Source organism: Scatophagus argus, chromosome 1, assembly GCF_020382885.2.
Source record: "Scatophagus argus isolate fScaArg1 chromosome 1, fScaArg1.pri, whole genome shotgun sequence".
Lineage (NCBI taxonomy): Eukaryota > Metazoa > Chordata > Actinopteri > Scatophagidae > Scatophagus > Scatophagus argus.
Window position 1 is genome coordinate 6,960,932 of NC_058493.1, and position 22,768 is coordinate 6,983,699.

A 22,768-nucleotide genomic window follows, 5' to 3' on the forward strand; every position below is an offset into this window, starting at 1 on the left:
AAAAGTGAATCCACGTTAGCTTAATAAATTCTCATTTGCTAGAGAGAAAAAAAATCACAACAAACCCACGTGGAGGATAAAGGAAGTGACGTTACGATTAAACCGGAAAACGGTACAAACAACAGTTGGACGCCGTCGTTGGCACCTCGACACAGATTTATCGACAAGGTAACTCTTTCTTTTGGCTGAGTATACTCAGGTTGAGGATTCAAAATACTGAGCAGTCGTCATAAGTCTACAACAGCCCGCCTAGATTAAAAAGAAAACAGGGCGGATAGACGCAAAGCTAATGTGAGCTGTACAGCTAGCTTGTGCAGCTTACTGGCTGTATAGCTAAATGTTATGATTTTCCATATATTTCTTTGAACGCTGCCCTGACATGGACGTTGTTTCTGAGTTTATTTTCTCCACAATTTTTAACACTCAACTTTACCTTTGACACGCAACACATGAATATTCTTCTAAATTCGGTGTAGTCGAATGTATAGACCTTTTAATTATATGTCGCAGCTTTTAGTACGCCTGAGAATCTCATAACAGCAAGCTGTCACTTAGTTTTCCCAGTTAAATTTCAAGTCGTCATTTCACCCCATCCGTGCCTCTTCTGCGCCTATGGATGTAGCTCAGAGATTAAATTTGTAGGTGAGCAGCGTGGGCCAATTAATTGAATCCATGCACACCATAGCGTTATTAGAGTGGCTGCACCAGAGGACCGTATCAGAATCAGAATACACAAAGAATTTGGTTTGGCTGGTGGTGTCTCTCTAGCAATAAGACGATATATAGACAAGACAGTATAAATTTAAATTAGGTTATTCATATTGATATTATTAATATTGAGGTTATAAGCAAGTCCAAGTCCTCTAAAGTACCCCCCCCCCAACGAAAGCTTTTCATCCTGAAAGTAGTCTAATTTTAATAGATTACATATAAAACTTCCAATATCATTCTATGTTCTATATTCAGTGATAGCTACAGCACGGGTTGAAATATACACAAAGGAATTGTGATGAGTGCTATAGGTTGGTTTTCAGTTTCTCTCATTTATGTTTTTGAACCATAGGGTCACAGTGAACAGAATGGCCGCAGAGTGGTTGGGTAGTGTTGTGTCGATAAACTGTGGGTGGACGTTGGGGATTTATCAGGGAGAGGTGTCATCTGTAGATCACGTCAGCCAGACCATCTCACTGAGACAGCCCTTTCACAACGGAATCAGATGTCCTGTTCCTGAGGTTACTTTCAGGTAAGAAAGGAGATGGATTCTGTCAAACCTTCTCATCCTGAACATAAACAGGAAATGCATTGACCAATTCTCCTTTGTCAAGGTTGAACCTGTGTCCAATTTTAGATGAGATTCAAATTTTCTAACCGTATTAAAACTAAATTTAGAGAACCAAGCGGCCTTGGTTGAGGTATGTAAATAAACCTCTTATCTCTTTAAATCTCTTTAAAACAGTGAGTTAAGTTTAAGCTCCAGGTAAAGTCAGTAATTTGTTTGTCTTTTAGTGCCATGGATATCAAGGAGCTGAAGTTCCTAGATATCCAGAATACAGTCGACAAGTCCAGCTCTGGTCAGGGAGCTGCTACAGAACCAAGCTTCACACCTCCAGGACGTCGTGGTCAGGGTGGCAGAACCAATCATCCACATGCAGCAAGCAGCAGCTCTCATGCCAGCACAACTCCAGTCACCATCTTACACAGAGGTAGGTACATGGGTGACATATGGTATAATCACCCTTAAAGTAAATTGTCTCTGGTAGAAACAGTAGTTAAAAAAATAATTCAGCTTACGTTGGTCCTGGAAATTTAGTCGCTTTAATTTCAACTAGCATGACTTAATTGTTGAATAAATGGTGTTTGGTTAAGGAATATGACATCATTTCGTGCAGGAACTTCACTTACCACCACTGGCTTGCTTGCTGACTTTGCTCCCCAAGTATGAGTTAAGCTTGCTAACAGCATCAGCAGCAGATGATTGAATCAGGTTTTGTACCGAAGCCTGTGACCTTTAAGACTACAGGTGCTACACAAGCTACAACACTGCCCAAGGATGGTTGTTCCGTTGAATACTAAATGATATATTCTTTATTGTCTCCTTAGGGACTTTTTACTGGAGCTCATTATTTTGGCATTTAATTAATGACATTCTGCATTTTACAGAGTATGTAGACACGCCGGGGCAGCATGGTGGTGCAGTGGTTAACACTGTCGCCTCATAGCAAGAGGGTTCCAGTTTCGAATCCCGGTCTGGGCCCTTCTATGTGGAGTTTGCATGTTCTCCCTGTGCCTGCGTGGGTTTTCTCCGGGTTCTCCGGCTTCCTCCCACAATACCAAAGACATGCACATTAGGTTAATTGCCTACTCTACATTGCCCCTAGGTGTGAGTGTGAGAGTGTGTGGTTGTTTGTCTTTGTGTGTTGGCCCTGCGATTGACTGGCGACCAGTCCAGGGTGTACCCCACCTCTCGCCCGTAGTCAGCTGGGATAGGCTCCAGCTCCGCCGCGACCCTGACGGATAAGCGGTATAGAAAATGGATGGATGGATGTAGACATGCCACACAGTCAGCTGTTATACGACTGACAGCTTATTTCTTATTTTACAAGTGTTCCTAAATATTATATATAATATAATATATTGACAGTTTGACTTTGTTTTTCATGAGTTAGGAAAGTCCAGTTTATTTGAAGCTTCTGCGTGTTAAGTGTGAAGATGCATTTCCTAGTTCTCATATTACATACTTATGTTGCAAAGTGGATATTGCGAATCATGAACAACATAGCGGGAATTTACCACAGCAGTGGCCATACAGGACTCTTCTGTTAAAGAACAGAAGATAGATATTGTTCATTGACTGAAGGAAGTGTGACACATGATGACCCATCTCTTTTATTGTAATTCCTGGAAAGTTTAGATGGGCTGAAAATGAAAAGTCACTCAGCCCATTGTTTTTGATTGTACAATAGACAAATTTTTCATATGTCAGATGATTATGCTGTTTTAAAAAGATCAAAATCACAGCACCGTGGTGACTCCACTGGAGGGCAGATATATTCGGCTTTGGATATCCAAATATCACTTGATAGGAGGACTGATTCATTAATGGTTTTGGTTTCTCCACTGGATTTATTGACTATAAGAAATACATATAATATCTGTACACATATACTTTAAGTTGACAAAGCATACCATCCTGAAAAATAAATGGACATATCAGTATGTCTCTTTATACAGGGGGTAGACAAAATAACTAGAGCAGCACAGTGTCTGCGGTCAGTCTGCATAGGTCAGTGTATGTTAGCTGACCTTTCTCTTTACCACAATTGAATATGAACACTGCTTAGCTTTAGTTAAAAAGAATTTCTTATGGATAAAAATTCAGTTTAATGTAATTGCTATAATATGAGGTTTGATCACTGTTAAATTCTCTTATGTGACTGCCTGCCTGACTATAGAAAAGGTTGACAAAGTAACAGGAACAGTTAACAATGTCATGCACTTCAACACAGTGACCCCAGACAAAACAGTCTACCACTTAGAGTTGATATTACTGTTTATATTAGAGCTCAGACGGTGTAGTAGAAGGGTTGAGTCCACTCGGTAGTAGTAATTTGTGATGCCATCATTTGTAGTGTTGGTGTTGGTGGTCATCTGGTGACTGCCTCTTTGGCAAATGCTGAGAGTCGTTTGTGAATATATTATTTGTCATCTCTAGCTGTTGTCACGGTGTGCTTATTTGAATGTTAATATGCTGTATCTTTTAACGAACTAAGCTTTAGTCATGCTCAGATTGACTTTTAGGCTATGTGTGCACACTGTTAGGTAGTTTTTGAAACTTCTGAAATCTTATAAATGGCTAATTATAAAACATTCCATTTTGCTGCAGTTTTACTTTTATGGCACCAACATATATATCTGTAATGGGATTTGATAAACTAGATAATGCCATCAAAACACGATAAACTAACTGCTGTCACATGTCTCAGTAACTAGCAGTGGATGTCACTATGACACATACGGATTAAAAAAAGCAGCATGTCTGCATTCTCCTGACCCAAGTTGTGCGTGTATTTGCAAAAATAAGAATGTGTTACTCAACGTTCCTGATTAAATAAAGGTTAAAAATGGTATTTCCTCTCATCAACATCGAGTCAGCAGGAAGTGTGCTTGGACAGTTCTGTGGCTGTCTTCTGGAATCAGTTAAAGTCAGTTCACTTTCACACTCGGGATCACCAAACAATGGAGAAGTCAGAGGTCAGTGGCTATTGGACAATGTGTGGTATTCCTTAGCCTGGTTGTAAAAATGACCTCTGCCTTGGTGCTTTTCCTCTGCATAGAAGATGAAGCTTGCACAATGGGAATTCACACTTATTTTTTTCACAGAAATATCACCTGTGAAACTCAAATGTGTTCAAATTGGAGCCTGCTTGTTTTTTATGTCAGCAAGACTCATAATTCGTTGACCCGGTGTTGCTCCCTGTGTGTCACTAGTTCCTATTGAGAAGCCTGAGCATGAGACCAAACGCTGTCTTGCTATGACTCCCACCTAAGGTTCCCATAGCGTGCTAAAGGCTTGTACCAAAGTTCCTCTTTACAATATGTGTGTGACTAAGATCAATAAACATTCCCCCTCCTACTCTGTGCCTCAGTGCCCTCCTGTCCTCTCTCTCTCTCCCTCCCTTGCTCCTGCTCTGCACAGGAAACCCCCCTCCCTGACAGGAAGCTGTGTTGTCCCAGTGTGCTCGGAAAGCAAAAGCGATATCAATTGTGGAAGCAATGTTTACCTTTTGAGTTTTTATTTTAATCTCCAGCTCTCAGGCTGGTGGCCAGGGAGCTAATGCCCAAATTGCATGGGGCCAAAGTGCTGAGTGGCTTGGGCAGGGCTAGTCTTTTCACACGCAATGCCATGCTCCCAAGAAGCCCCCGGCCACAAAGAAGGGAAAGCAGGGTGGGCCATTGCTTATATAAGATCACGGATTCCAGAAATGGTTCCTGAATATCTGCCATTGATCTTTCTGGGAGAGTAGGATGGGAATTTAGAAACTGCTTTTGTGAATGATGCATAGGCCTCCAAAAGTTGAATTCCATTAGATCCAAACAGATCTCATTAAAGGGTCATTTTGGAAGAGGACCTCCAAAGTGTGGCCTGATAAAAACTGTTCCCATGGTCAAAAGGCTGTCTCTATACATGGAGTGAAATTGTGTGCAGCTTAGTGTTTTTCCAATAAATCCCCGCTTCAGATTTCTTTTAAACCTGTACATGCCACCACTTAACAACAATGTCCTCCCATTCCATGTTTGCACTATCTAAGCAGAATTTTGAAGCCGAATAAAGGCGCAACATTTGCGCCTTGAACGAGCTGCGTAAAAGGGGCTTGTGTCCCTTCCTGTTTGCACGAGGGAGAGGCTGAACTCCTCCACACACACAGTGGATAGCGGCTTAACTTCAGTGCAGAGCCCACAACTTTAGGATACATTTTATTGAAGTCAACAACAACAGTGTTATTTATCCATAAGTTCAGAAAAAGAAAAAAACACTAGTTGAACAAGCAAAACACACTTGCAGAAATGTATTGTGTCCAACCACTTTGGCCACAGTAAGTGCCCGACTTAATCCACGTCCGGTTTGTTTCACACAGCCATAATTCATGACAAAGTGCTGAAAATGAATATGTGTTATCCTGTCAGCTGATGACATTGTTGACATTTTTATATGCAACGAAAAACCGATCTAGAGAAAATATGCCATTGCTCAGTGTCAACCAAGACAGGAAACACTATGAATCTTTTCCTGAAATCACCTGAAAAGGCACCATCCCAGTGACCACACTGTTATTTGAATGGGTTTCAAGGGAGGTTAACTTGTTTTGTTAAGGCAGATAAAGCCTGTTTGCACAGTTAAATGTTTACATTATTTGAAATTATATTTGAAAGTTTAACTAATGAAACCCCTGATTTCTTCAGATTTCAGTCATTATCAGGATGCCCTTTACACTGGCAGCATTGTCAAATTATATAGTGTGTTAGATATCGATATCTATGAATATGGGAAAAATTACCATGATTATATTTTTACCATATTGCCCAACCCTACTGTCTCACTATTTGTTATTCATTAACCTGTTTGCATTGGCATGCTGCCCAGTTCATTCAGATTTTTGATTCATAGCATGACAAAACACTTCCTTTTTAAAAAAAAAAAAAAAGAAAGGCATCGTCTGCTTAACTATTATTGCTTAATAAAGACACTAGTTTATACCCCTGCTCACATATGTATGACACTGACCCACCGCTCTTCTCCTCAACATGTTGGACCAGTCTCAGTGATGTTTTACCTGCTACTTATAATGGACTCTAATAAATCACTTAGCGCACTGTCTGAGAAAAATTAGTGAAATTAATATTACTTAATATTTTGTTGGCGAGGTGGTGGAAACACTTCTTGCATGTTGACGCACCAACTCACCATTGAATGAAGGCAAAAAAAAATATCCATCTATCGCTGTAGTTTTGTTTGTAAGATTCTATTGTGATATTGAGAAGTCTCAAATTAGCTCAAAGTTTGTGAGCGGCTTTGTATCAGTGCCAGTGTACTATGACTGAGCCTCCCAGTGTCTTGCGTGAGAGAGTCCAAAGTACCTTAGCTGTCACAGTGACAGTAGCGTGCGACTGTGCCTCTCTGTCTCCTGGTTAGCGTGAGAGCTCAGCATGGTTGGGGTTGAAGGCCAGGTTTTTCCAGTTTTTCTTTTTTTTTTTGTTCTCTGTTCATTTAGGTTTTTTTTGTGTGCTTACACGTATGTAAACTTTATTGAGCAGCGCTCAGTCGACCATTGTATGTTTTGTGTGTCAGCGGTGTTTTGTTCTCAGCGGGTCATAGTAACTAACCGTGAGAGGACAAGAAGAGTTGCGAGTCAGAGTTGCACAAGATAAAGGGAGTTTCAAGGATATAGTCAGAATTTGAAACTGCTGTGTGCAGGAACTTATTGTGTGTGGATTACAGCATTTATACAACATGATGATGTATAGTAGGACAGGTCATAGCTCCTTTCATGGGTGATTAGACTGGGAGATGGGAGGATTTCTGGGTAAGCTGCACATTTTGGGCTTGAGATAAAAGCTAAGACAGAATAAGGCCTCCCACTATGGCTGTCTTCTGGCTAGTAACCCATAACTGTAAGTTTTTAAAGCTATACATAGCTGCCTGCAGTGTATATTAGATTATTATTGTCATACTGTGTCCTCATGAATTAAATTTGCAGTAAAATAACTGCACTGACACGAATCCCAATTGCCTTCTCCACGTCATTAGTTTGTCCTCTTGGATTTATTGTTTGGTCCAAGTGAATCTATATATTTTCCTTTTATATTTTATTGGTGTAGTAGATAAAACCAATGATTTGATAGCGAGTGATTCATAAAGTATGGACAGTTAGCATTGGGGTCTGCTAATTGTTATTTTCAGTGCTGTTTATTTTGGTCTCTGTGTTCTCCGGGCCCTGCAGGTTCATCTAACAGCAGAGGGGCGTCACAGGCCACAAAGAAAAATAGTGTGAAGAATGGAGGTGCTGGAGGTCCATTGAGGCCAAAGGACGATGAGTGCTTTGGGGACGAGACTGATGAGGACCTGGACACGGACTTTGACTTTGAGGGAAACCTGGCTCTGTTCGACAAAGCTGCCGTCTTCTCCCAGATTGATGGGACCAACAGCCACAGCAACCGGGCACAGCATCACAGCACAGCGGGCGAGCAGAAGTCCTTGTCTTATCGCCATGATGAGAATATTCTGGAGGGGGAGCCCGTTGTGTACAGACAGATAACAGTGCCCCAGCATGGGGGCAAAGAGTACTGTACTGGTGAGAAGAAAATGCATGTGAATGCTCGTACAAAGACACACTCACACATGTACATGAGGATCATTATTATACTTATGGCCTCTGTTTTTGGCATAGATTCTTTGCAATGAATTGTCAGTCAGTATGACAGCAATATACTGTAAATATTTTACTGCTAATTTTCAAAGACAGTTGTTGAATCGCCTTGCAGAGCAACTGGCTTTCAGCCTAAATCCCCATGTTCAGACCACAATTCTGCACAACATGACTGATGGAGAACTGGGGCTGACAAACTTTGCAGGTTAGTTTTGCAGTTTAGCAGAGCCATAGGTGACCTCCTTAAGGGATAACTGGTGATATTTTGTCCCAACTAACCAGTTTTGTCTCTGTAGCCAAAACAAAATCTAAATAGTCCTCATCTAAAAAGATAAGATAAACACTGAGTAATATTGAGTAACAGTTGTTGCTGTTTTTTGTTTTCTATAGGATACATCTCATTTAACTTTCTAAGTGTATCATTTGGCCCTTGTGGAGTAGCTACTGTACATCAAAATACAATGTGTTCTTCCTGGATCAGTAGAACTATATAAAGTTTATTTCTTTTAAAAAAACAACCTGTTATGATTGGCACGAGGTCAGACCAGTCATAATACTGTTGTGTAAGAACAAGGTGTGTGTGTACAAGATAAGGATGGGATGAAAATATTATCCCAATAATTTCTGGTATTAATTCATTCAGCCTAATCTTTTGACTATAAATCTATCACCAAAATAATAATAAAGGCTACTAAACTACATCAGTTAAGATCAAGTAGTACACCTGTACTGCAAAAATGTAGTGAGTCTGAAATGTGAGAACAGAATCTATTATTTATTAAAAATGTATTAAAACTTTTTGTCACACAGGGAGTACAAAAACAGTGCAAACAGCAAAAATAACCTCTGTTAATTCTTTCCACTGTTTGCTCTGATCATCATCATACGGTGTGGAATGAGCAAGTGTCGTCTGAGTTGATGGTTTCTTTGGATGAAGTTGACGCTGCTTCTGCATCCTTGTGCATTTTCTGGCTATCGTTGTATTCCGGTTTGTGCTTGTGTTTGTCGTGTTACTGTCCTTTGTATGCACTATTTGTGTGCAAACCTTGCACGCGGTAAATTGCTGCTGCGCATTAGACTTTTTAGACTTTTTAAAACCAAACCAGTTCCAGATAACGGAGCTGGAGCCGCGTTTAGGAACGAGCTCCTCGCTGCCCAGCGTATCTGCTCCGCCTTCCGCCATTGTTGTCAATATTCCACATGTTTTGGGCTGCGAGTGTGTTGCGCACTTACATACGTCATCAATGGGAATTTATCGACAATTAACTTTTACATCATCAGCTTACTTTGATAAGTGATAGTGAGCACTCATATCGGTACTCAGTCTTGGCAAGCACCCCAACAGAAGTACTTGTACTTCAGAAGTGGTACTAGTGCATCCCTTGTTCCCTTTCCCTAGGAGTACCATCCATTTATCAAATAAAACTGTTTTCAGTCAGAGTTACACCTCTTGCCAGAAGGTTAAATATTTAGAATTTTTGCACTGAGCCCGATACTGAAAAGCTTGCAGTAGAAATGAAATGTGCTCAGGTGTTTCTTTCTGTTAAGAAAGGTCACCTTAGGGCATTTGGACTGGAATCGTATTCTTGTGGTTAATGTTTATCATGGAGATGACTTTTGACCCTCCCACCCCTCTGCAGTTGTCCCACAGAGATGATGAACCAGTCCTCTCTCACACTTCAGCTGACACCAGGAACCTGTTACGTAACTAGTTAGTACAGACATTAGATAAGTAGATGGCATGCTAACACAGACATTGTCGTCTGGGAGAGAAACGGTTCAGTCGGAGCAGTGAGAAAGTGGAGACTGGGTGGCAATGGAGAATGGGCTGAGGTTTGATGTATGAGTAGATGTTACACTAGAACTAGTGGGATCACATTCTATCTTTTGATGACCACAAGAAAAGTAGTTTACAGCACTGATGTGGAATAAGATGGGGAAGCAAGCATATATTGAAGAAATCAGTCCCATGGTGATTGGCAATAAAAGCTTTTCTATTGGCTAGTCCAGATAGTCTGCTAAGTTATCTCTTTGATGAAATGTTGTTGGTTGTGATAATAGACTGTAGCAAAAAATGCCATTGTTTTGGTAAATTCCCCTCAAAGTTTATCTTATCTTAACCCGATACCAGCTACATGCAGTATCATCTTGTTTGGGAAAAAACAGAAGTAGGATGAGTGAAATGAGAATGATGGTAGATTGGAATTTTAGCTGCTTATTAGCCAGGCTGTGTAGGTGACAAGCCAGTTGTAGAGGTGATGGTTTTTCTGTTCCAGTCTGTGTCTGATTGGGGTGACAGAGCAGCTCAGCAGGAACAGCTGTCTAGCATTCAGAAGACAGCTGCCAAGAAGAGCCTCCTTTTCTTACCGTGCAGGCAGATCTGCTTCCCAGGGCTGTCATCATAATCCCCAACCTCTGCACTCTGTAATTAGCATGCCGCCGTTCAGCCTTACATAAACAGCACCTCTAAAGCAGGAACAAACCGCAGTGCTCTTGACCTGGAATCTTTGCCAGTAAACAGATAAATCAACAATACAGGAACAGAGAAAGAAAAACAAAGTGCCAAGTTGCAGGTTATGGTTGCCATAACACACTGGCACAGTGGATTGACAGACCTGTTTCTATAGACTATTGTTTATTGTAAAGATTGCAGTCTGTAAGTTTAGTTCAGCTATTGTCTTGCTTTCCTGTGGAGTGATTGACTCCAGCTGTGCTGTGAAACCTCAGTGCAGACAAGCCAGGCCGCAACACAAATTACAACCAAGTCAACTGTCAACCGGTTTCCTTCTTTTTTCAAAATTATTTGTTTATTTATGTCGTATCACTTTGCAGAAAGCAGGGTGCACAATTGGAAACTTGTGTCATCTGAAAATATTTTAACTCATCTGACCCAGTGACATGATGTGAACCGTGCGTGTGTGTGTGTGTTATGATCTTCTCTTGAAACTGCATGTTCTTGGACAAAGCAAGCAAGTAAGGGGGTTTGGGTGACAGATGTGATAAACATGGGGATGTGATACAATTCAACTTCTAAGCTGCAATTTTGATGTTATGATCTGTTTTACTTGATGAATACCTCGCTTACTACAAAGTTCAGTACAAAGTCTCAAAAATGTCTTATACGTACCAGTGTGTGGGATCATACACTCTGTGAAAGGATCCAAAAATCCTCAACACAGTTGATCCACTAAAATTAAAATTTCTTTCATTTAAGTTTTATCCACAAATGATCTGAAGACTGAAATGTGAGTCCAGATGTTCAGAACAATATGCATTATTTTTCAGTTCTTTCACTTGAAGAAGCAGAAGGAATTTTTGACCTTGTACACCTGTCAGTAAGAATTCATGGTTTGCAACTTTGCAAAAAGTGCCCACCAACAGCAATCATAACTTGTTTGGAATATTGATAATGTACCACTTATTGATTTACTGAGCAGTGGTACTCACTGTGGTTTAGCAGACAAACTGAAACATGCTCCCAACAAACTTTGCTAACAGAATCATTTCAAGTATAATATTCTACATGGTCTGAGAGATTTGTGTAAAACAAACGATACAATGAGCTGTTATTAAAAAGATATTCCCAAAATAATTTAAAAAAGAATCAGATTACTTAAGTTCCTCGTCTGTGCACTGTTGAACCAGTGGCTCAGCTTCCCCCTCAGAGTGCGGGTCAATGTAGTTCATCTCTCACGGTGAAGCAGAGAGGAATGGCACAGCCTTGTCTAACCTCCCCTGTCCCACCACAAGTTGCACATGGCCCACATCCACCCAGCGTGTATAGCTTTCAGTCCCGTCAGTGCTGTTGTCATGCTTGAAGGATTTCTTCTACCTCAGTTTATTTTAGCACTGCTGCATACTCATGACAACCCGGTTTAGCTAGTTGATTGCTGAGTTTGTTTTTGCCCCATGCTCTAAATGGGTGTGTGTCTGCATAAATCACTGCATTTGTGTGAGAGTGTGAAGGGGGGAGGAGATGGCACGGGGGTGGGGGTGTTGGTAGCAGCAACTTCAGCAAGAGAGTCCTTAGAAGTTCACCTGGTTGGATGGCTGAAACGCAATTAGTGCACACAAGTGCAACTCCCACTTCCTCTGAGCTTGGCACTCAAGGCAGGAGTTTGCATGACAAGAGGCAGTTGACTTTACTCTGCTTATCACTCACGTGAGATTTGGTATGTTCCAGATTTCTGTTGCCCACTAAAACATGTTAGCAGGCTTTTGTGCGGTATCAATAAAATAATAGTGGGAGGGGAGCAGGTCCAACCTCAAGATAAGCAAGGACTTCAGTCATGGCACGACATGACTGTTTATGTGTAATTATCTTGTGTATGAGGGTGTGTGTGTGTGTGTGTTGCGTGATTGAATGTGTGTATCACTCTATCCATGTTAACATGTCAGGGTGAAAACTTGGCGGTGTATATGTGAGTGTACTTTAGCGCGTCATGAGTGCGCTATGGGGTGAGGTGTGTGTGTCCGTGTGAATTTGTGTACGCCAATGAGGCCGCCAAGTTCTCAGCTACTGGGCCAGAGATCTGTGGGAGGCCATTAAGGACTTAACTGCCACCCAGCAGCTTTATTTATCAAAGGGATCCTGAGTCGTGCAGTTTCCCCAGCTTGACTTTCATTACCCTTCTAATGTACCACAGGCAATAAGACTCTGGGGGATTAGCGCAGGCTCTTTAAAGGTTTCCACACACTTTAGTTTTAAAGTCATAAAAGGCTAAATTGTAGCTCCCTAATAAAGTAAATCAAAAGAAAAAAAAATACTCAGAAGAGAACAATTCTGACAAGGTTAGGTGACAAGATCCATTAGAGCAAAGAGATTCAAGCATTTCTCTAAAAAGGAAATGTGGTCCCTGCAAGTGAAGATGAATTTCTTAACAATTTGCAGAGACTGATCAGTGTCTCAGGCAGATATATCAACCAGTACTACCTTATTGTAGATATATTGTATCGACATATATATACTGGTTGGTATGTACCAGGGGACTGCAGTACAGAAGGCTGACTTTAGGTCATTTAGAAGAGATGCACTTATAATAGAACAGACCTTTCAACAGTGAAATGTTGAGAGCAAAGTCGCATCACTGTCTAAAATCTTTTGTTTGCTATGTTTTATGCACTGTAGTATATAGTATATTTTCCTTCTTTGAATGGTAACTATTAAGGTGACCTTGAGTGGGATACTGAACCCTTGTTCTGACTCCAGGAGCTGCCCTACGCAAACAGGAAGTATCCTGCACCAGGGAGAGAAGATCGCTCCTCAGCCACGTTCATTACTCCCCATTTCATTCAGATGTTGAGGGATATAAGTAAAAAGCTGTGTGTATGTTGCATGTTTGTGTCATAGTGCTGCTTTCCTAACAAAGATGTTTGCCATAGTGATAGCCGAACGGACTGTCTATACCCACAACCATTATCTGAGAAGCGAAAACGGAGAAGTGCTGCAGTTTCAGATTTTTTGCACAGCTGTGTAACCATAAAATCAGTCAGGACTTGTGTTGGATCGAGAAAAACTTTTAGGTCAATATCTATTAACAGATAAGTAAGCAGTTTATTTTAAGGAATCCACTGTTCATCCCACTCGCCAGACTCGCCACCATGCCTCTTCGATGTTTAGCTCTCCCCAATCTCTCACCACAACCTGTTGGGATACAGGTACAGGTGTTCATATTCATATGATGTTTGTCCCCTTTTTTCTCACGCCAACCTCCTTCATGTTTTGACTAAAACAGCAGCCAGTGTGGGGGGTCGCGCTCAGTGCAGCCCCATCCCAGAGGTAAGGGTTCGGGGATTGGTCAGAAACCACGCAGTAGTGCGTGTGAACTCAGGGCCCGCAGGGAATAGGCGTCTAACTCTGGCTGCCTCATGTTTGTCATGTTTTGTAAAGGCTGCCAATCTTCCCTTTGTTGCTGCAGACAGCAGTGACAAACAGCAGAGGAAATGGAGAATCTTCCGTGATGGCAACAAGATCAGGTCATGAGGAGGAGGAAGGGCTTTTCCCTGGGGAATGGGTTCCTCGCATGAGGATCGTTGTTACTTACACGTACCTACTAATCTTCTACAACCTGAGAGCACGTTTATCTCTCGAATGACATTTGTTGTTATCTTAGAGGTCAGGTTTCTGGGTTTTACTTCTATTCCAGCTGGTGTTTTTTTTAAGGTGCACTGATGAAGATAGGTTGACATAGTACTTGTGAAGGCAGATCACAATTCATGTCTAATTTAAGTGTAATGCATTTCAGACCACTCTGGTGGATGCACGAATGTAAGACTAAAAATATGTATATGAATCTTTTTCATCTTTATTGTAGGATTTCAAATATCCAGTTGAAATACCCTCTCACACTTAGCGTTCTGTTACATCAGAACTGACATACAGAGGAGCATTAACATGCTGTCTATCTCATGTTTTCCTTCTGTAGACTCGGGCCTGGTGGTTCCCAGCGTGCCCTATGAGCTTCATAAGCGTCTACTAGCAGCTGCAGAGTGCTGGGGCCTGTCTCTTGAGCGCAGACTGGAGACAATAGGTGTCTGTTCCAGTCAGATGGCTCTCACTCTGCTTGGTGGACCTAACAGGTAAGGAAGACCACTGTGGGCTCAAGTGTAATCATCCAGCCTACCAGTATCTGATAAGCATGTTAAAGCATCAGGTTAAGAAATTCCTGGCATACATGACTACTTCTCCTGATATTGAGTACAGTGCCGAGCCACTCTCATTTGTGTGATAATAAGAAGAATGTGCAACAATGTGCCCAAAATGCCTGTCTGAGCTGTTGTACAATCATTAGAGCTACCCTGTTAAACTTTTTGTTTTCATGTCATGTTTTCCGGTTTCCATGGTAGTCATCTTTACTACCATGTTTCTACATGAACTAGATGGTGTTAACCTTGACCCCCACCCTCAGGGTTTGTCTTCTTAGGAAAGCACCTCAGCAAGCAATCACACTGCAGGTCAAGAACATCCGGACAGTTTGAAGTAACCGTGTTTGGTTTTGCTTACCAGCACCTTTATGATCAGTGTAGTCTTATTTAACATCAAAGAACCTCAGTGCAGAGGCTCATATAACAAACAGGTTTATTCTCTCAGATCCCAGTTTAGCACTGTAATACTCACTGGAGCTACTGTGAGCTCAGATCGAGTTTAATTTTGTATTGTAATACCAGGATCTCAGACACTACAATGACGTTCCACTGTTCCCAGCCAACAGGCATGCTCAAAAGGTGTACAGATATACAAAGCAGTGGACATAATTTAAAAGCTTCAGTCAAGTCCCATCTTCACCATGTGTGCCCATAATCACAATGAAGAACCTTCTAGCGAACTGCAGCTTTTATATGAAGGCTGTTGATGGCATGTATTGTAGCAGATACATAAGAATAAATAACAGGAGGAGTGAACTAAATTGCCAGTCACAACAAGGTAAGGCCATTAAGCATACCACAATACCAAGGCCTTCTTGAACATTGCAGATTTACCAAGAGTAGCTTTGTCATGTGTTCTGTTTGTTGGTCAGTAATGTTTGTCAGTGTTTTCTAAAAAGGATTTTATAGGATCATTGTATCTCTTTTCCATCTTTTTGAAACAAATATGTAACCTACCTGTAGATACTTCTTGTTATTGTTACATATATGTAGCAAAGTGATTGTATCAAAGTATAAGTTGACATTTCGTGCAGAATGAGGATAGATTGACTGAGACCAGGTTAGAATTGAATATCAGCCAGTCTTGTGGCATGGTGGATATGATACTATTTGTTTAACAAATAAATACTACATTAGCTGTCTTTGTTTGTGGAGTAATCTTTTTGTCATTGCTTTAATGTCCCCAGACTCACCCCAAAAAATGTCCACCAGAAGCCCACTGTGATCCTTCTGTGTGGGCCACACATCCAGGGAGCCCAGGGCATTAGCTGTGGTAGACACTTGGCCAACCATGAAGTGGAGGTCATTCTGTTTCTGCCCAACTTTGTAAAAATGCAGGAGCCGGTCACCAGTGAAGTCACTCTCTACAGCAGGACCAGCGGCAAGCAGGTGGCCAGCATCAAAGGTAGAACAGTGAGAGAGTTTCAACATGATTAAATCACTGTGCACTCAGGATACTAGGTGTGTGGGCTGAACTGTGTCCAAACTGATGGTGATGAATGTAAACATGATTCAGTGCTCAGTATCTGTTAAAGAATGAGTTAAGGTTTTCCTGTTACAACAGATCTGTATGGATAAATATTGCCCTCTAGTGGAACAGCACCTTCTCAAACAGTCCTGACTCAAGTTTTACTATCTCTGAACCTACAAGACATTTATGACTCCACACATTTAAGATTCTTATAGACAGATAGTAAAAGGTTGTTTTTAGATTGTTTCCTGGGCTCAGTTTTTAGGAAAATCATGTGCACCAGAAATATATTCTCTCAACTTTGAAAAGCTGCATGCGTCCATCAATTTCATGTCTCTCCTTTCTGCTTTTTCTCAGACCTGCCAGAGAGCCCCATTGATTTGGTCATCAACTGCCTGGACTGCCATGAGAACCGACTGCTGAAGGAGCAGTCTTGGTACAAATCAGCTGCTGACTGGGCCAACCAGAACCGGGCTCCAGTTCTGACTATAGATCCCACGGTCAGCGAGACGCATCAGACTGTCGAGGCGAAGTGGACCCTCTCTTTGGGCCTTCCCCTACCTTTAGCTGAGGCGGAGAGCAGGGTCTACCTCTGTGACATTGGCATCCCAAAGCAGGTTTTCCAGGAAGTTGGAATCCGCTACCATTCGCCCTTTGGATGTAAATTTGTTATTCCTCTGCACTCAGCATAATCGAGTGCCCACTGACATTGCACTCAAGTTAAAAATGAGCACTAGGAGGGAATGCTATGTTTTTCCACAGTGTGAACCATTGTTTATGCGGCTGAAGAACAACACAATGACACTCATGTTCTGTTACAATCTTCATGACACGTATGATTGCATATGGTTGTAGGTTTGTCCTCTTACCCGCTGGAAACTCCCTGAGTTTGGTACGTGTTGCGTGCGGCACGTCTTGTTTTTGAGAGGGGAAGCTTTCCTGTTCTTTGGTGTGTTTTGATAAGGGCTCTGCGACGATGTGAATATGTTTACAAAATGCTGACCACTGTGAGTGTATCTGTAACCTCTGACCCTGTGACCATTCAGAGCACCAGAGACACAGTTCCTGTTTCCTCCTTTAAATTACATGTGGAGTCTGATCCTGGCCCTGTGACCTGGAGCACAGTTGGGTCTAAAGCTGCCAGTCGAAATCTGCCATTCATCTGCACCACTGTTATATGTCCATATTCTTTTCTTATTGTTTACTTAATCAAATGGTTGTGCATTGTCTTGTGTTGGTTGTAGCATGTTACACTAAAAGGTGAATCTATATATGTATTTATATTTATTTTTGAAATATGTCTCAGGAATACTGAACGGAAAACTTTATATTTGCATTTACATGACATTTGATAGCACTCTTTCTGCACTGTTGGATGTTTTGACTTTATAGCCACTGACACTGAAAATAAGTGGTGGGTCTGCTACCACCCTGGAGGATTAATTTTCTGAAGTCTTGCAGATTAGACAGGAATTTGACAGCACACATTCCAGGGACCAGAAACATCTTGGAACAGGTTCATCACAAGGGATTATACCTAGTTCTTGTAGGTGTAGTGAAACCTGACCATTAAAACATTTTTCCATTTTGACACTTCAGATTCAGCCACCTTCAGTGAAATAATCTTTCCAGTCAGCTTTCTCTAGTGATCTTCTGTTAAAACCTCAGATCAGCAAAATGTCAACTTTACAAGAACAAAGAAAACAGCCTTATTTTCAGACTGGCAGCTATGCACTTTTGAAATTGTGCAGGTTTTTATAAGACCTCTTAAGTCCTTGAACTTGTCATGAACTTTCTATCCGAGTGCAAATCATACCAAACTTGCTGTAAAAACCTGCGGGTCAAAACAGGAGGGCTGATTAGTTCTGGTTACAGCAATGGTTGTGGCTGTTTTGCCAAAAATAATAAGAAAGAATTTAGGAATTTGTGGTGAACAAGAAAGTTATTCAGGTGACAGCTGAGAATTGTACCTGATCTGAGAGCACACCTAAACCAGAAACTGTGTGGATGCAGGTGTGCAAAGCGGTTGGAGGGGTGCAAAGTGTATGAACCTTAACCTGTTGCTTTTACAAAGCTAAATAAGAGATCTGGATATTAACCACAATATAGAAACATTATGCAAGAAACGGTAGCTTTTGTTATCATGCATCCCTACAGTTTCAGATTTTATTGGCAATTGTGTAAAAAAAACCTGACAAATGTCAGATACAATGATTGGCCAGGATCATAATTAGTCAACCCCTAATATACAGTATTTACCTCTGTGTAAATATATGTATAATTTACTTGTATTTTTGATCCTTTATATTAACTTGATACTTAAGTACGTTTACACGCAATACCAAAAAAGGTGAATTTATTGCTGATGGATTTGTATCTCAATTTTCAGGAGTTTAGTCAACTCTTAGACAGCCTCTGGAAACTTGTTTTGAAATGTCTCTTTAAGTATACATGTAAAACTCCAGGAAAAGCAATTGAAACAGCAAAATATCTCACTGATAAATATCAGCATGGATTTTCTAATTAAATTCAGATGATGGGGTAACAATGGTTGTTCCTCTATATGCAAATGAAATAAAATAAAATTGTGCAAACACTGCCTAAACAGTGTAAGATCTGGGTCATGGTCTTTGAGAAAATACACCTCGAACACCGCAGTTACTACATTTAAGTACAAGTACACTTATTAGTTCCATTTAATGCTATTATATACATTAACTCCACTACATTTAAGAGGGAATGATTGAATATTGTACTTTTTACTCTCACTTTTATGTATTTATGTGACTGATACTACTTTGGTTATTAAGATTTAAAATGAAAATATACAGTACATTTGTAAGATACTATAAATAATCTATAATGTTACTGTGGACTCAAATACCCTGAGGTAGAATTAGCTCCACCTCGACCAACTGCAACAGACACAATTACCCAATAGTATAACACTGAACAGAGACAGTCTGCATAGTGAGTTACTTTACTTGTGATACTTGTCTGTGGTTTTTCATAGTATTATTATGAGGCTACTTGTAGTAGTCTTTCTAGTAGTGACACTTTTATTAGTACTAATTGTACATATACATTTAATAGTGCTTTCCTTTCTCAGAAAACACTGTCATAGCAGGAAAAGCACAGATGTTGCTAATAATTTTAATGATTCTTTTCAAGTGTCCCAGCAGGCTGTGATAATAAGCCAGCATGCACAATAGCAGGAGCCTGAGACTGAAGCAGCTAAATGGAATTTATCCATCATTAATTTCATTATTTACTCTTTTGTTTTTCTTCTCTTTTTGGAGATACTGTGCTCTTCTATGTAAACTCTAATTCACACACAGCTACACAGTAAACTGATTTTGTTTTTCTAATTTTAATTTTGGTTTGGTGTAACAGATACTTTAACTACTATAGCCAGATAATCATTGGTGTAATAAACTATATTATCACTGCAGTTCATCTAGGTGTTTCACGTTCAGGGCCATGGGTTTATGCATATTTACTTACAAACTAGCTCACTGAGAAGTTACACCTGTTATATTCCTGCAGTAAAAAGTACTGTATGTACGGTTTACAAAAACCAATCAGGGAGCCAAAACTGTTTTACCTTGTTCATAATTACTGATATTGTGGTTTATAGTAAGTGGTTAAATATATTAACATATAGATGGAATATTCAGCATGTGAATTTTGACAGGCAATAATGCAATGTATATTCCCAAACAAATATTCAATTAATCAAATCAAAACCACAAATCAAGTGACATACAGTGAGGCTTCTGGTGGGGCTTACTTTAAATGCACGAGTCTGTGTATTATAAATTTGGGTTGTTAACATAAATTTGCGTTTTGTAACAGAAGCTAATGTTACTGCTACTATGCTATTTCTTCACGTCAGCTATTCTCAGGGACACGTCGATCAAAAACGCCTGTGTTGCCAGGTTGAAAAGGTATCGAACTGAATTAGGCATACCACATGCTCTGGATACAGCACGAGGATGCACCACTACACGTCGACATCTATCCATCCTGTACTGCTGCATACCATTGTTTTACCTGGTCATAAACAAAGCAGAGAGGCAGACAGCTCAGAGTAACAAGTCTGTCATCAGTTGACACTCCCACCTGTTGGCCACATGGTTGTGCTCACATACCGCTCGCCTTGTTGCGGTGCTATTTCTTTGCGCATGCGTGTTCTGTTGACTGAGCGGAGACCATTTCCTCCAGCAGCAGGCCTCGCAGAGCTTCGCCACACTCACACACAAGCAAACATACACACATATGCAGACAGAGTACGGACAACCGTCAAAGCGAAGCCACGTTTGGGATTGTTTAATCGTAACGCCGCTAAACGTGGATGCCCCCCTTTCGCAGGAGTCATCCTAATGGGCCTTCATCGCTAATTTGCAGCAACATCTGGTCTACACTACAGTGGTATCTTTTTGGTAAGTTGCCCACAGCGCAGTCACTGTTTTGTCTCCTTGTGTTACTGCTACTGCTGCAACGTTTTAGCTTGGGAAGCTTCAGGATAGCCCACAGGAGAATGCCATTGTTGGGCTGTATAGTCCGTTTTTGTCTTGGGATTACTTTATAGTCATGAACGCCTTTTAAGCGTTGTTGTTATAACAGACGTTTTGACTATCCACAGCTAACGTTAAACCTGTTTGGGAGTGTTAGCTTTAGCTGCTATTTAACGTTCAACGTAACGTCACGAGATCCATTATCGGACACGGTATGTGCTAGGTCTTGTCTTATCAGATGTTGCCATTGCAGTCTTTTCCTCAAATGTACTTATTAGGTTTGAAATCAGAGCAGAAAACGCAAATAAATCAAGGCAACTATTATTGGTTATTGGTCTGTGTTGCTCACAATTATGTTCTTGTTTGGGGCGATTTTCTGGCTGTGCCCAAACCCTCCGCGTCACACACCTTCCTCTCCCGTTTCTCCGTAGTCGGACTCCTTGGTCGCGGCTAAAGCTTTGTGGTCTTGACCTTTCCATCTGTCTCTATACTATATTCTCGTCCAGTATTTGTTGACATGCGGTGGTCCAGTACTGTAAGGAAGCCCAGAGATGAAGTTAGGAGCCCTTAAAGCAGTCTATGCAGCATTGTGTTCCAGGCGGATGCATCGTTTTGGATTTGTATATAACATCGCGGGGGCTGACTGCAGAGGGACAGTTAGTTTATCGTTGACACAATTTTCATATCTACATTAAACTTGTGCTAGTACTGCAGCCTGGCCTTCTGGTATTGGTGTGTATTTTAGAAAGCGTGATTCTGTCCGATAATGGACCCAGTAATATTAGCCATCTTCCCGGGGTGGAGATGAGGTTCAGCCCCTACAATAGAGAAACACTGATCCGTATCTTTCCGCTGATATAATTATATTATAATATCTCTTCCATTATGCCATTGTTCAGCATTTGCCTCGGATTTAGGGGGCTACATGTCATTGTAAATAATTGTGAATAAGGATAAGTGCTACAGCGACAGCAGATAATTGGGGGAATATAAACACTGCTATGATGATACTGTTTATCCCACAGGGAAATAGTTTTTCTCTTGCACCCCTCCACTGGGAGGTCAGAGGTTAGTTTAAGCTACAGAACACCATCCTGGAGCTGGTATGGCTATAGTGGCTTGATCAAGGACATTTGAGCAGACACTTGCAAATCCACAGGTTCCTCATTAAAACACTTTAAAAATAAACTGTGGTATTGTTGACATTGGTATGTGATTGGTATTTCATGAATCACACCAACATGTAGCCCTGCTGTCCCTGCAGCTTTTGCCTCATTTGTTGGTTCCTTTCTCCGTCATTCAAGGGAACTGTGTGACTGAAATGTTGAAATGTACATACCTTTGCATGCTGTGGCTTGACTGAAAAATGATGTTGTGTCTGTAGCCTATTGTTACTTTACATAGTGTTCCCATGTAGTTTAGGTGAAGACTGCCTGACTGCTCTGCTTTGTAACATGCCTAATCACTTTAAATCTTACTCCTGGGTTGTTTCCAGGGACCAAATCTTATTATTATATTATCTCATTATCTCTGCAGCTTGTTATCTGGCGTGTTGATGATCAAAATCTAAACTATCATTCCCCCAGATCTTGTTGCCCATTTTAATAACTGATTGCTACGGCAGTTGAGGAAACATGCTGAATATTGGCTCCAATAAGCAATCTGTCCCTAATAATTACATTAAATACATTTTGGAGCCACATGTCATCACCGTTGTGCTGATTACAGTGAGTGCGGACTGCTGATGAAACAGCATGACACCTTTGGGTTTTCTGTCAGGGAAATCTGTTACCAAGATGGGTTGGAACAAGTGGGGGTGTGAGGGCTTGGCATTCATTATCCCCAGAGGAATCTGCTGAACCAGACTGTAGCATGTTAGGAATCCATATGGTGCATCTGTCAGGACTAACCTGATGCTGGTATGCTAGGATGTTGAACACTGTGTCTCAAGAGTCTGTGCTGAGAGTAGTTGTAATTAATGTATTTTTATTTTGAAGCACAAAATGTTATGTTATGTTATATCGATAAGATACGCAGTGTAGAACAGCACAGTGTGACTCAGCCCTTGTCTCAGTATTGAAACTGTACAGCTCTCCATCTGTGACTTTATCTATCTAGTAAGGCAGCAGAAGACTCACAGATTAAGCTCCTCTTTGTCAATAGCTTCCTCTCCATCTCACTGACTGATGGCTAGATCAGAGTAGTCTCAT

At 40.9% G+C, this 22,768-nt stretch overlaps 2 protein-coding genes across 5 annotated transcripts in view; both read left to right on the forward strand.

Annotated features, from left to right (window-relative positions):
• Nucleotides 1-42: 42 nt before the first annotated feature.
• LOC124070076 (enhancer of mRNA-decapping protein 3-like) lies at nucleotides 43-18,651 on the forward strand. Of its 4 annotated transcripts, XM_046409969.1 has the most exons (8): nucleotides 79-168; nucleotides 1,165-1,243; nucleotides 1,326-1,412; nucleotides 1,507-1,703; nucleotides 7,500-7,850; nucleotides 14,351-14,504; nucleotides 15,758-15,975; nucleotides 16,399-18,651. In XM_046409969.1, exons 4-8 carry the CDS (start codon nucleotides 1,511-1,513, stop codon nucleotides 16,731-16,733), a joined length of 1,251 nt encoding a protein of 416 aa, XP_046265925.1. In that variant the 5' UTR covers nucleotides 79-168; nucleotides 1,165-1,243; nucleotides 1,326-1,412; nucleotides 1,507-1,510; the 3' UTR covers nucleotides 16,734-18,651. The 4 variants fall into 4 exon arrangements, with proteins under 4 accessions (XP_046265748.1, XP_046265925.1, XP_046265835.1 ...); XM_046409792.1 differs by lacking the exon at nucleotides 1,326-1,412 and having other exon boundaries at nucleotides 43-168; nucleotides 1,064-1,243; XM_046409879.1 differs by lacking the exon at nucleotides 1,326-1,412 and having other exon boundaries at nucleotides 84-168.
• Nucleotides 18,652-20,219: 1,568 nt separating this feature from the next.
• LOC124070290 (tyrosine-protein kinase CSK) overlaps nucleotides 20,220-22,768 on the forward strand; it is a 39,351-nt gene continuing 36,802 nt past the window's right edge. The window contains exon 1 of the mRNA XM_046410103.1: nucleotides 20,220-20,483. The gene's annotated coding sequence lies outside the window, so the exon portion shown is untranslated. The remainder of the gene's footprint in view (nucleotides 20,484-22,768) is intronic.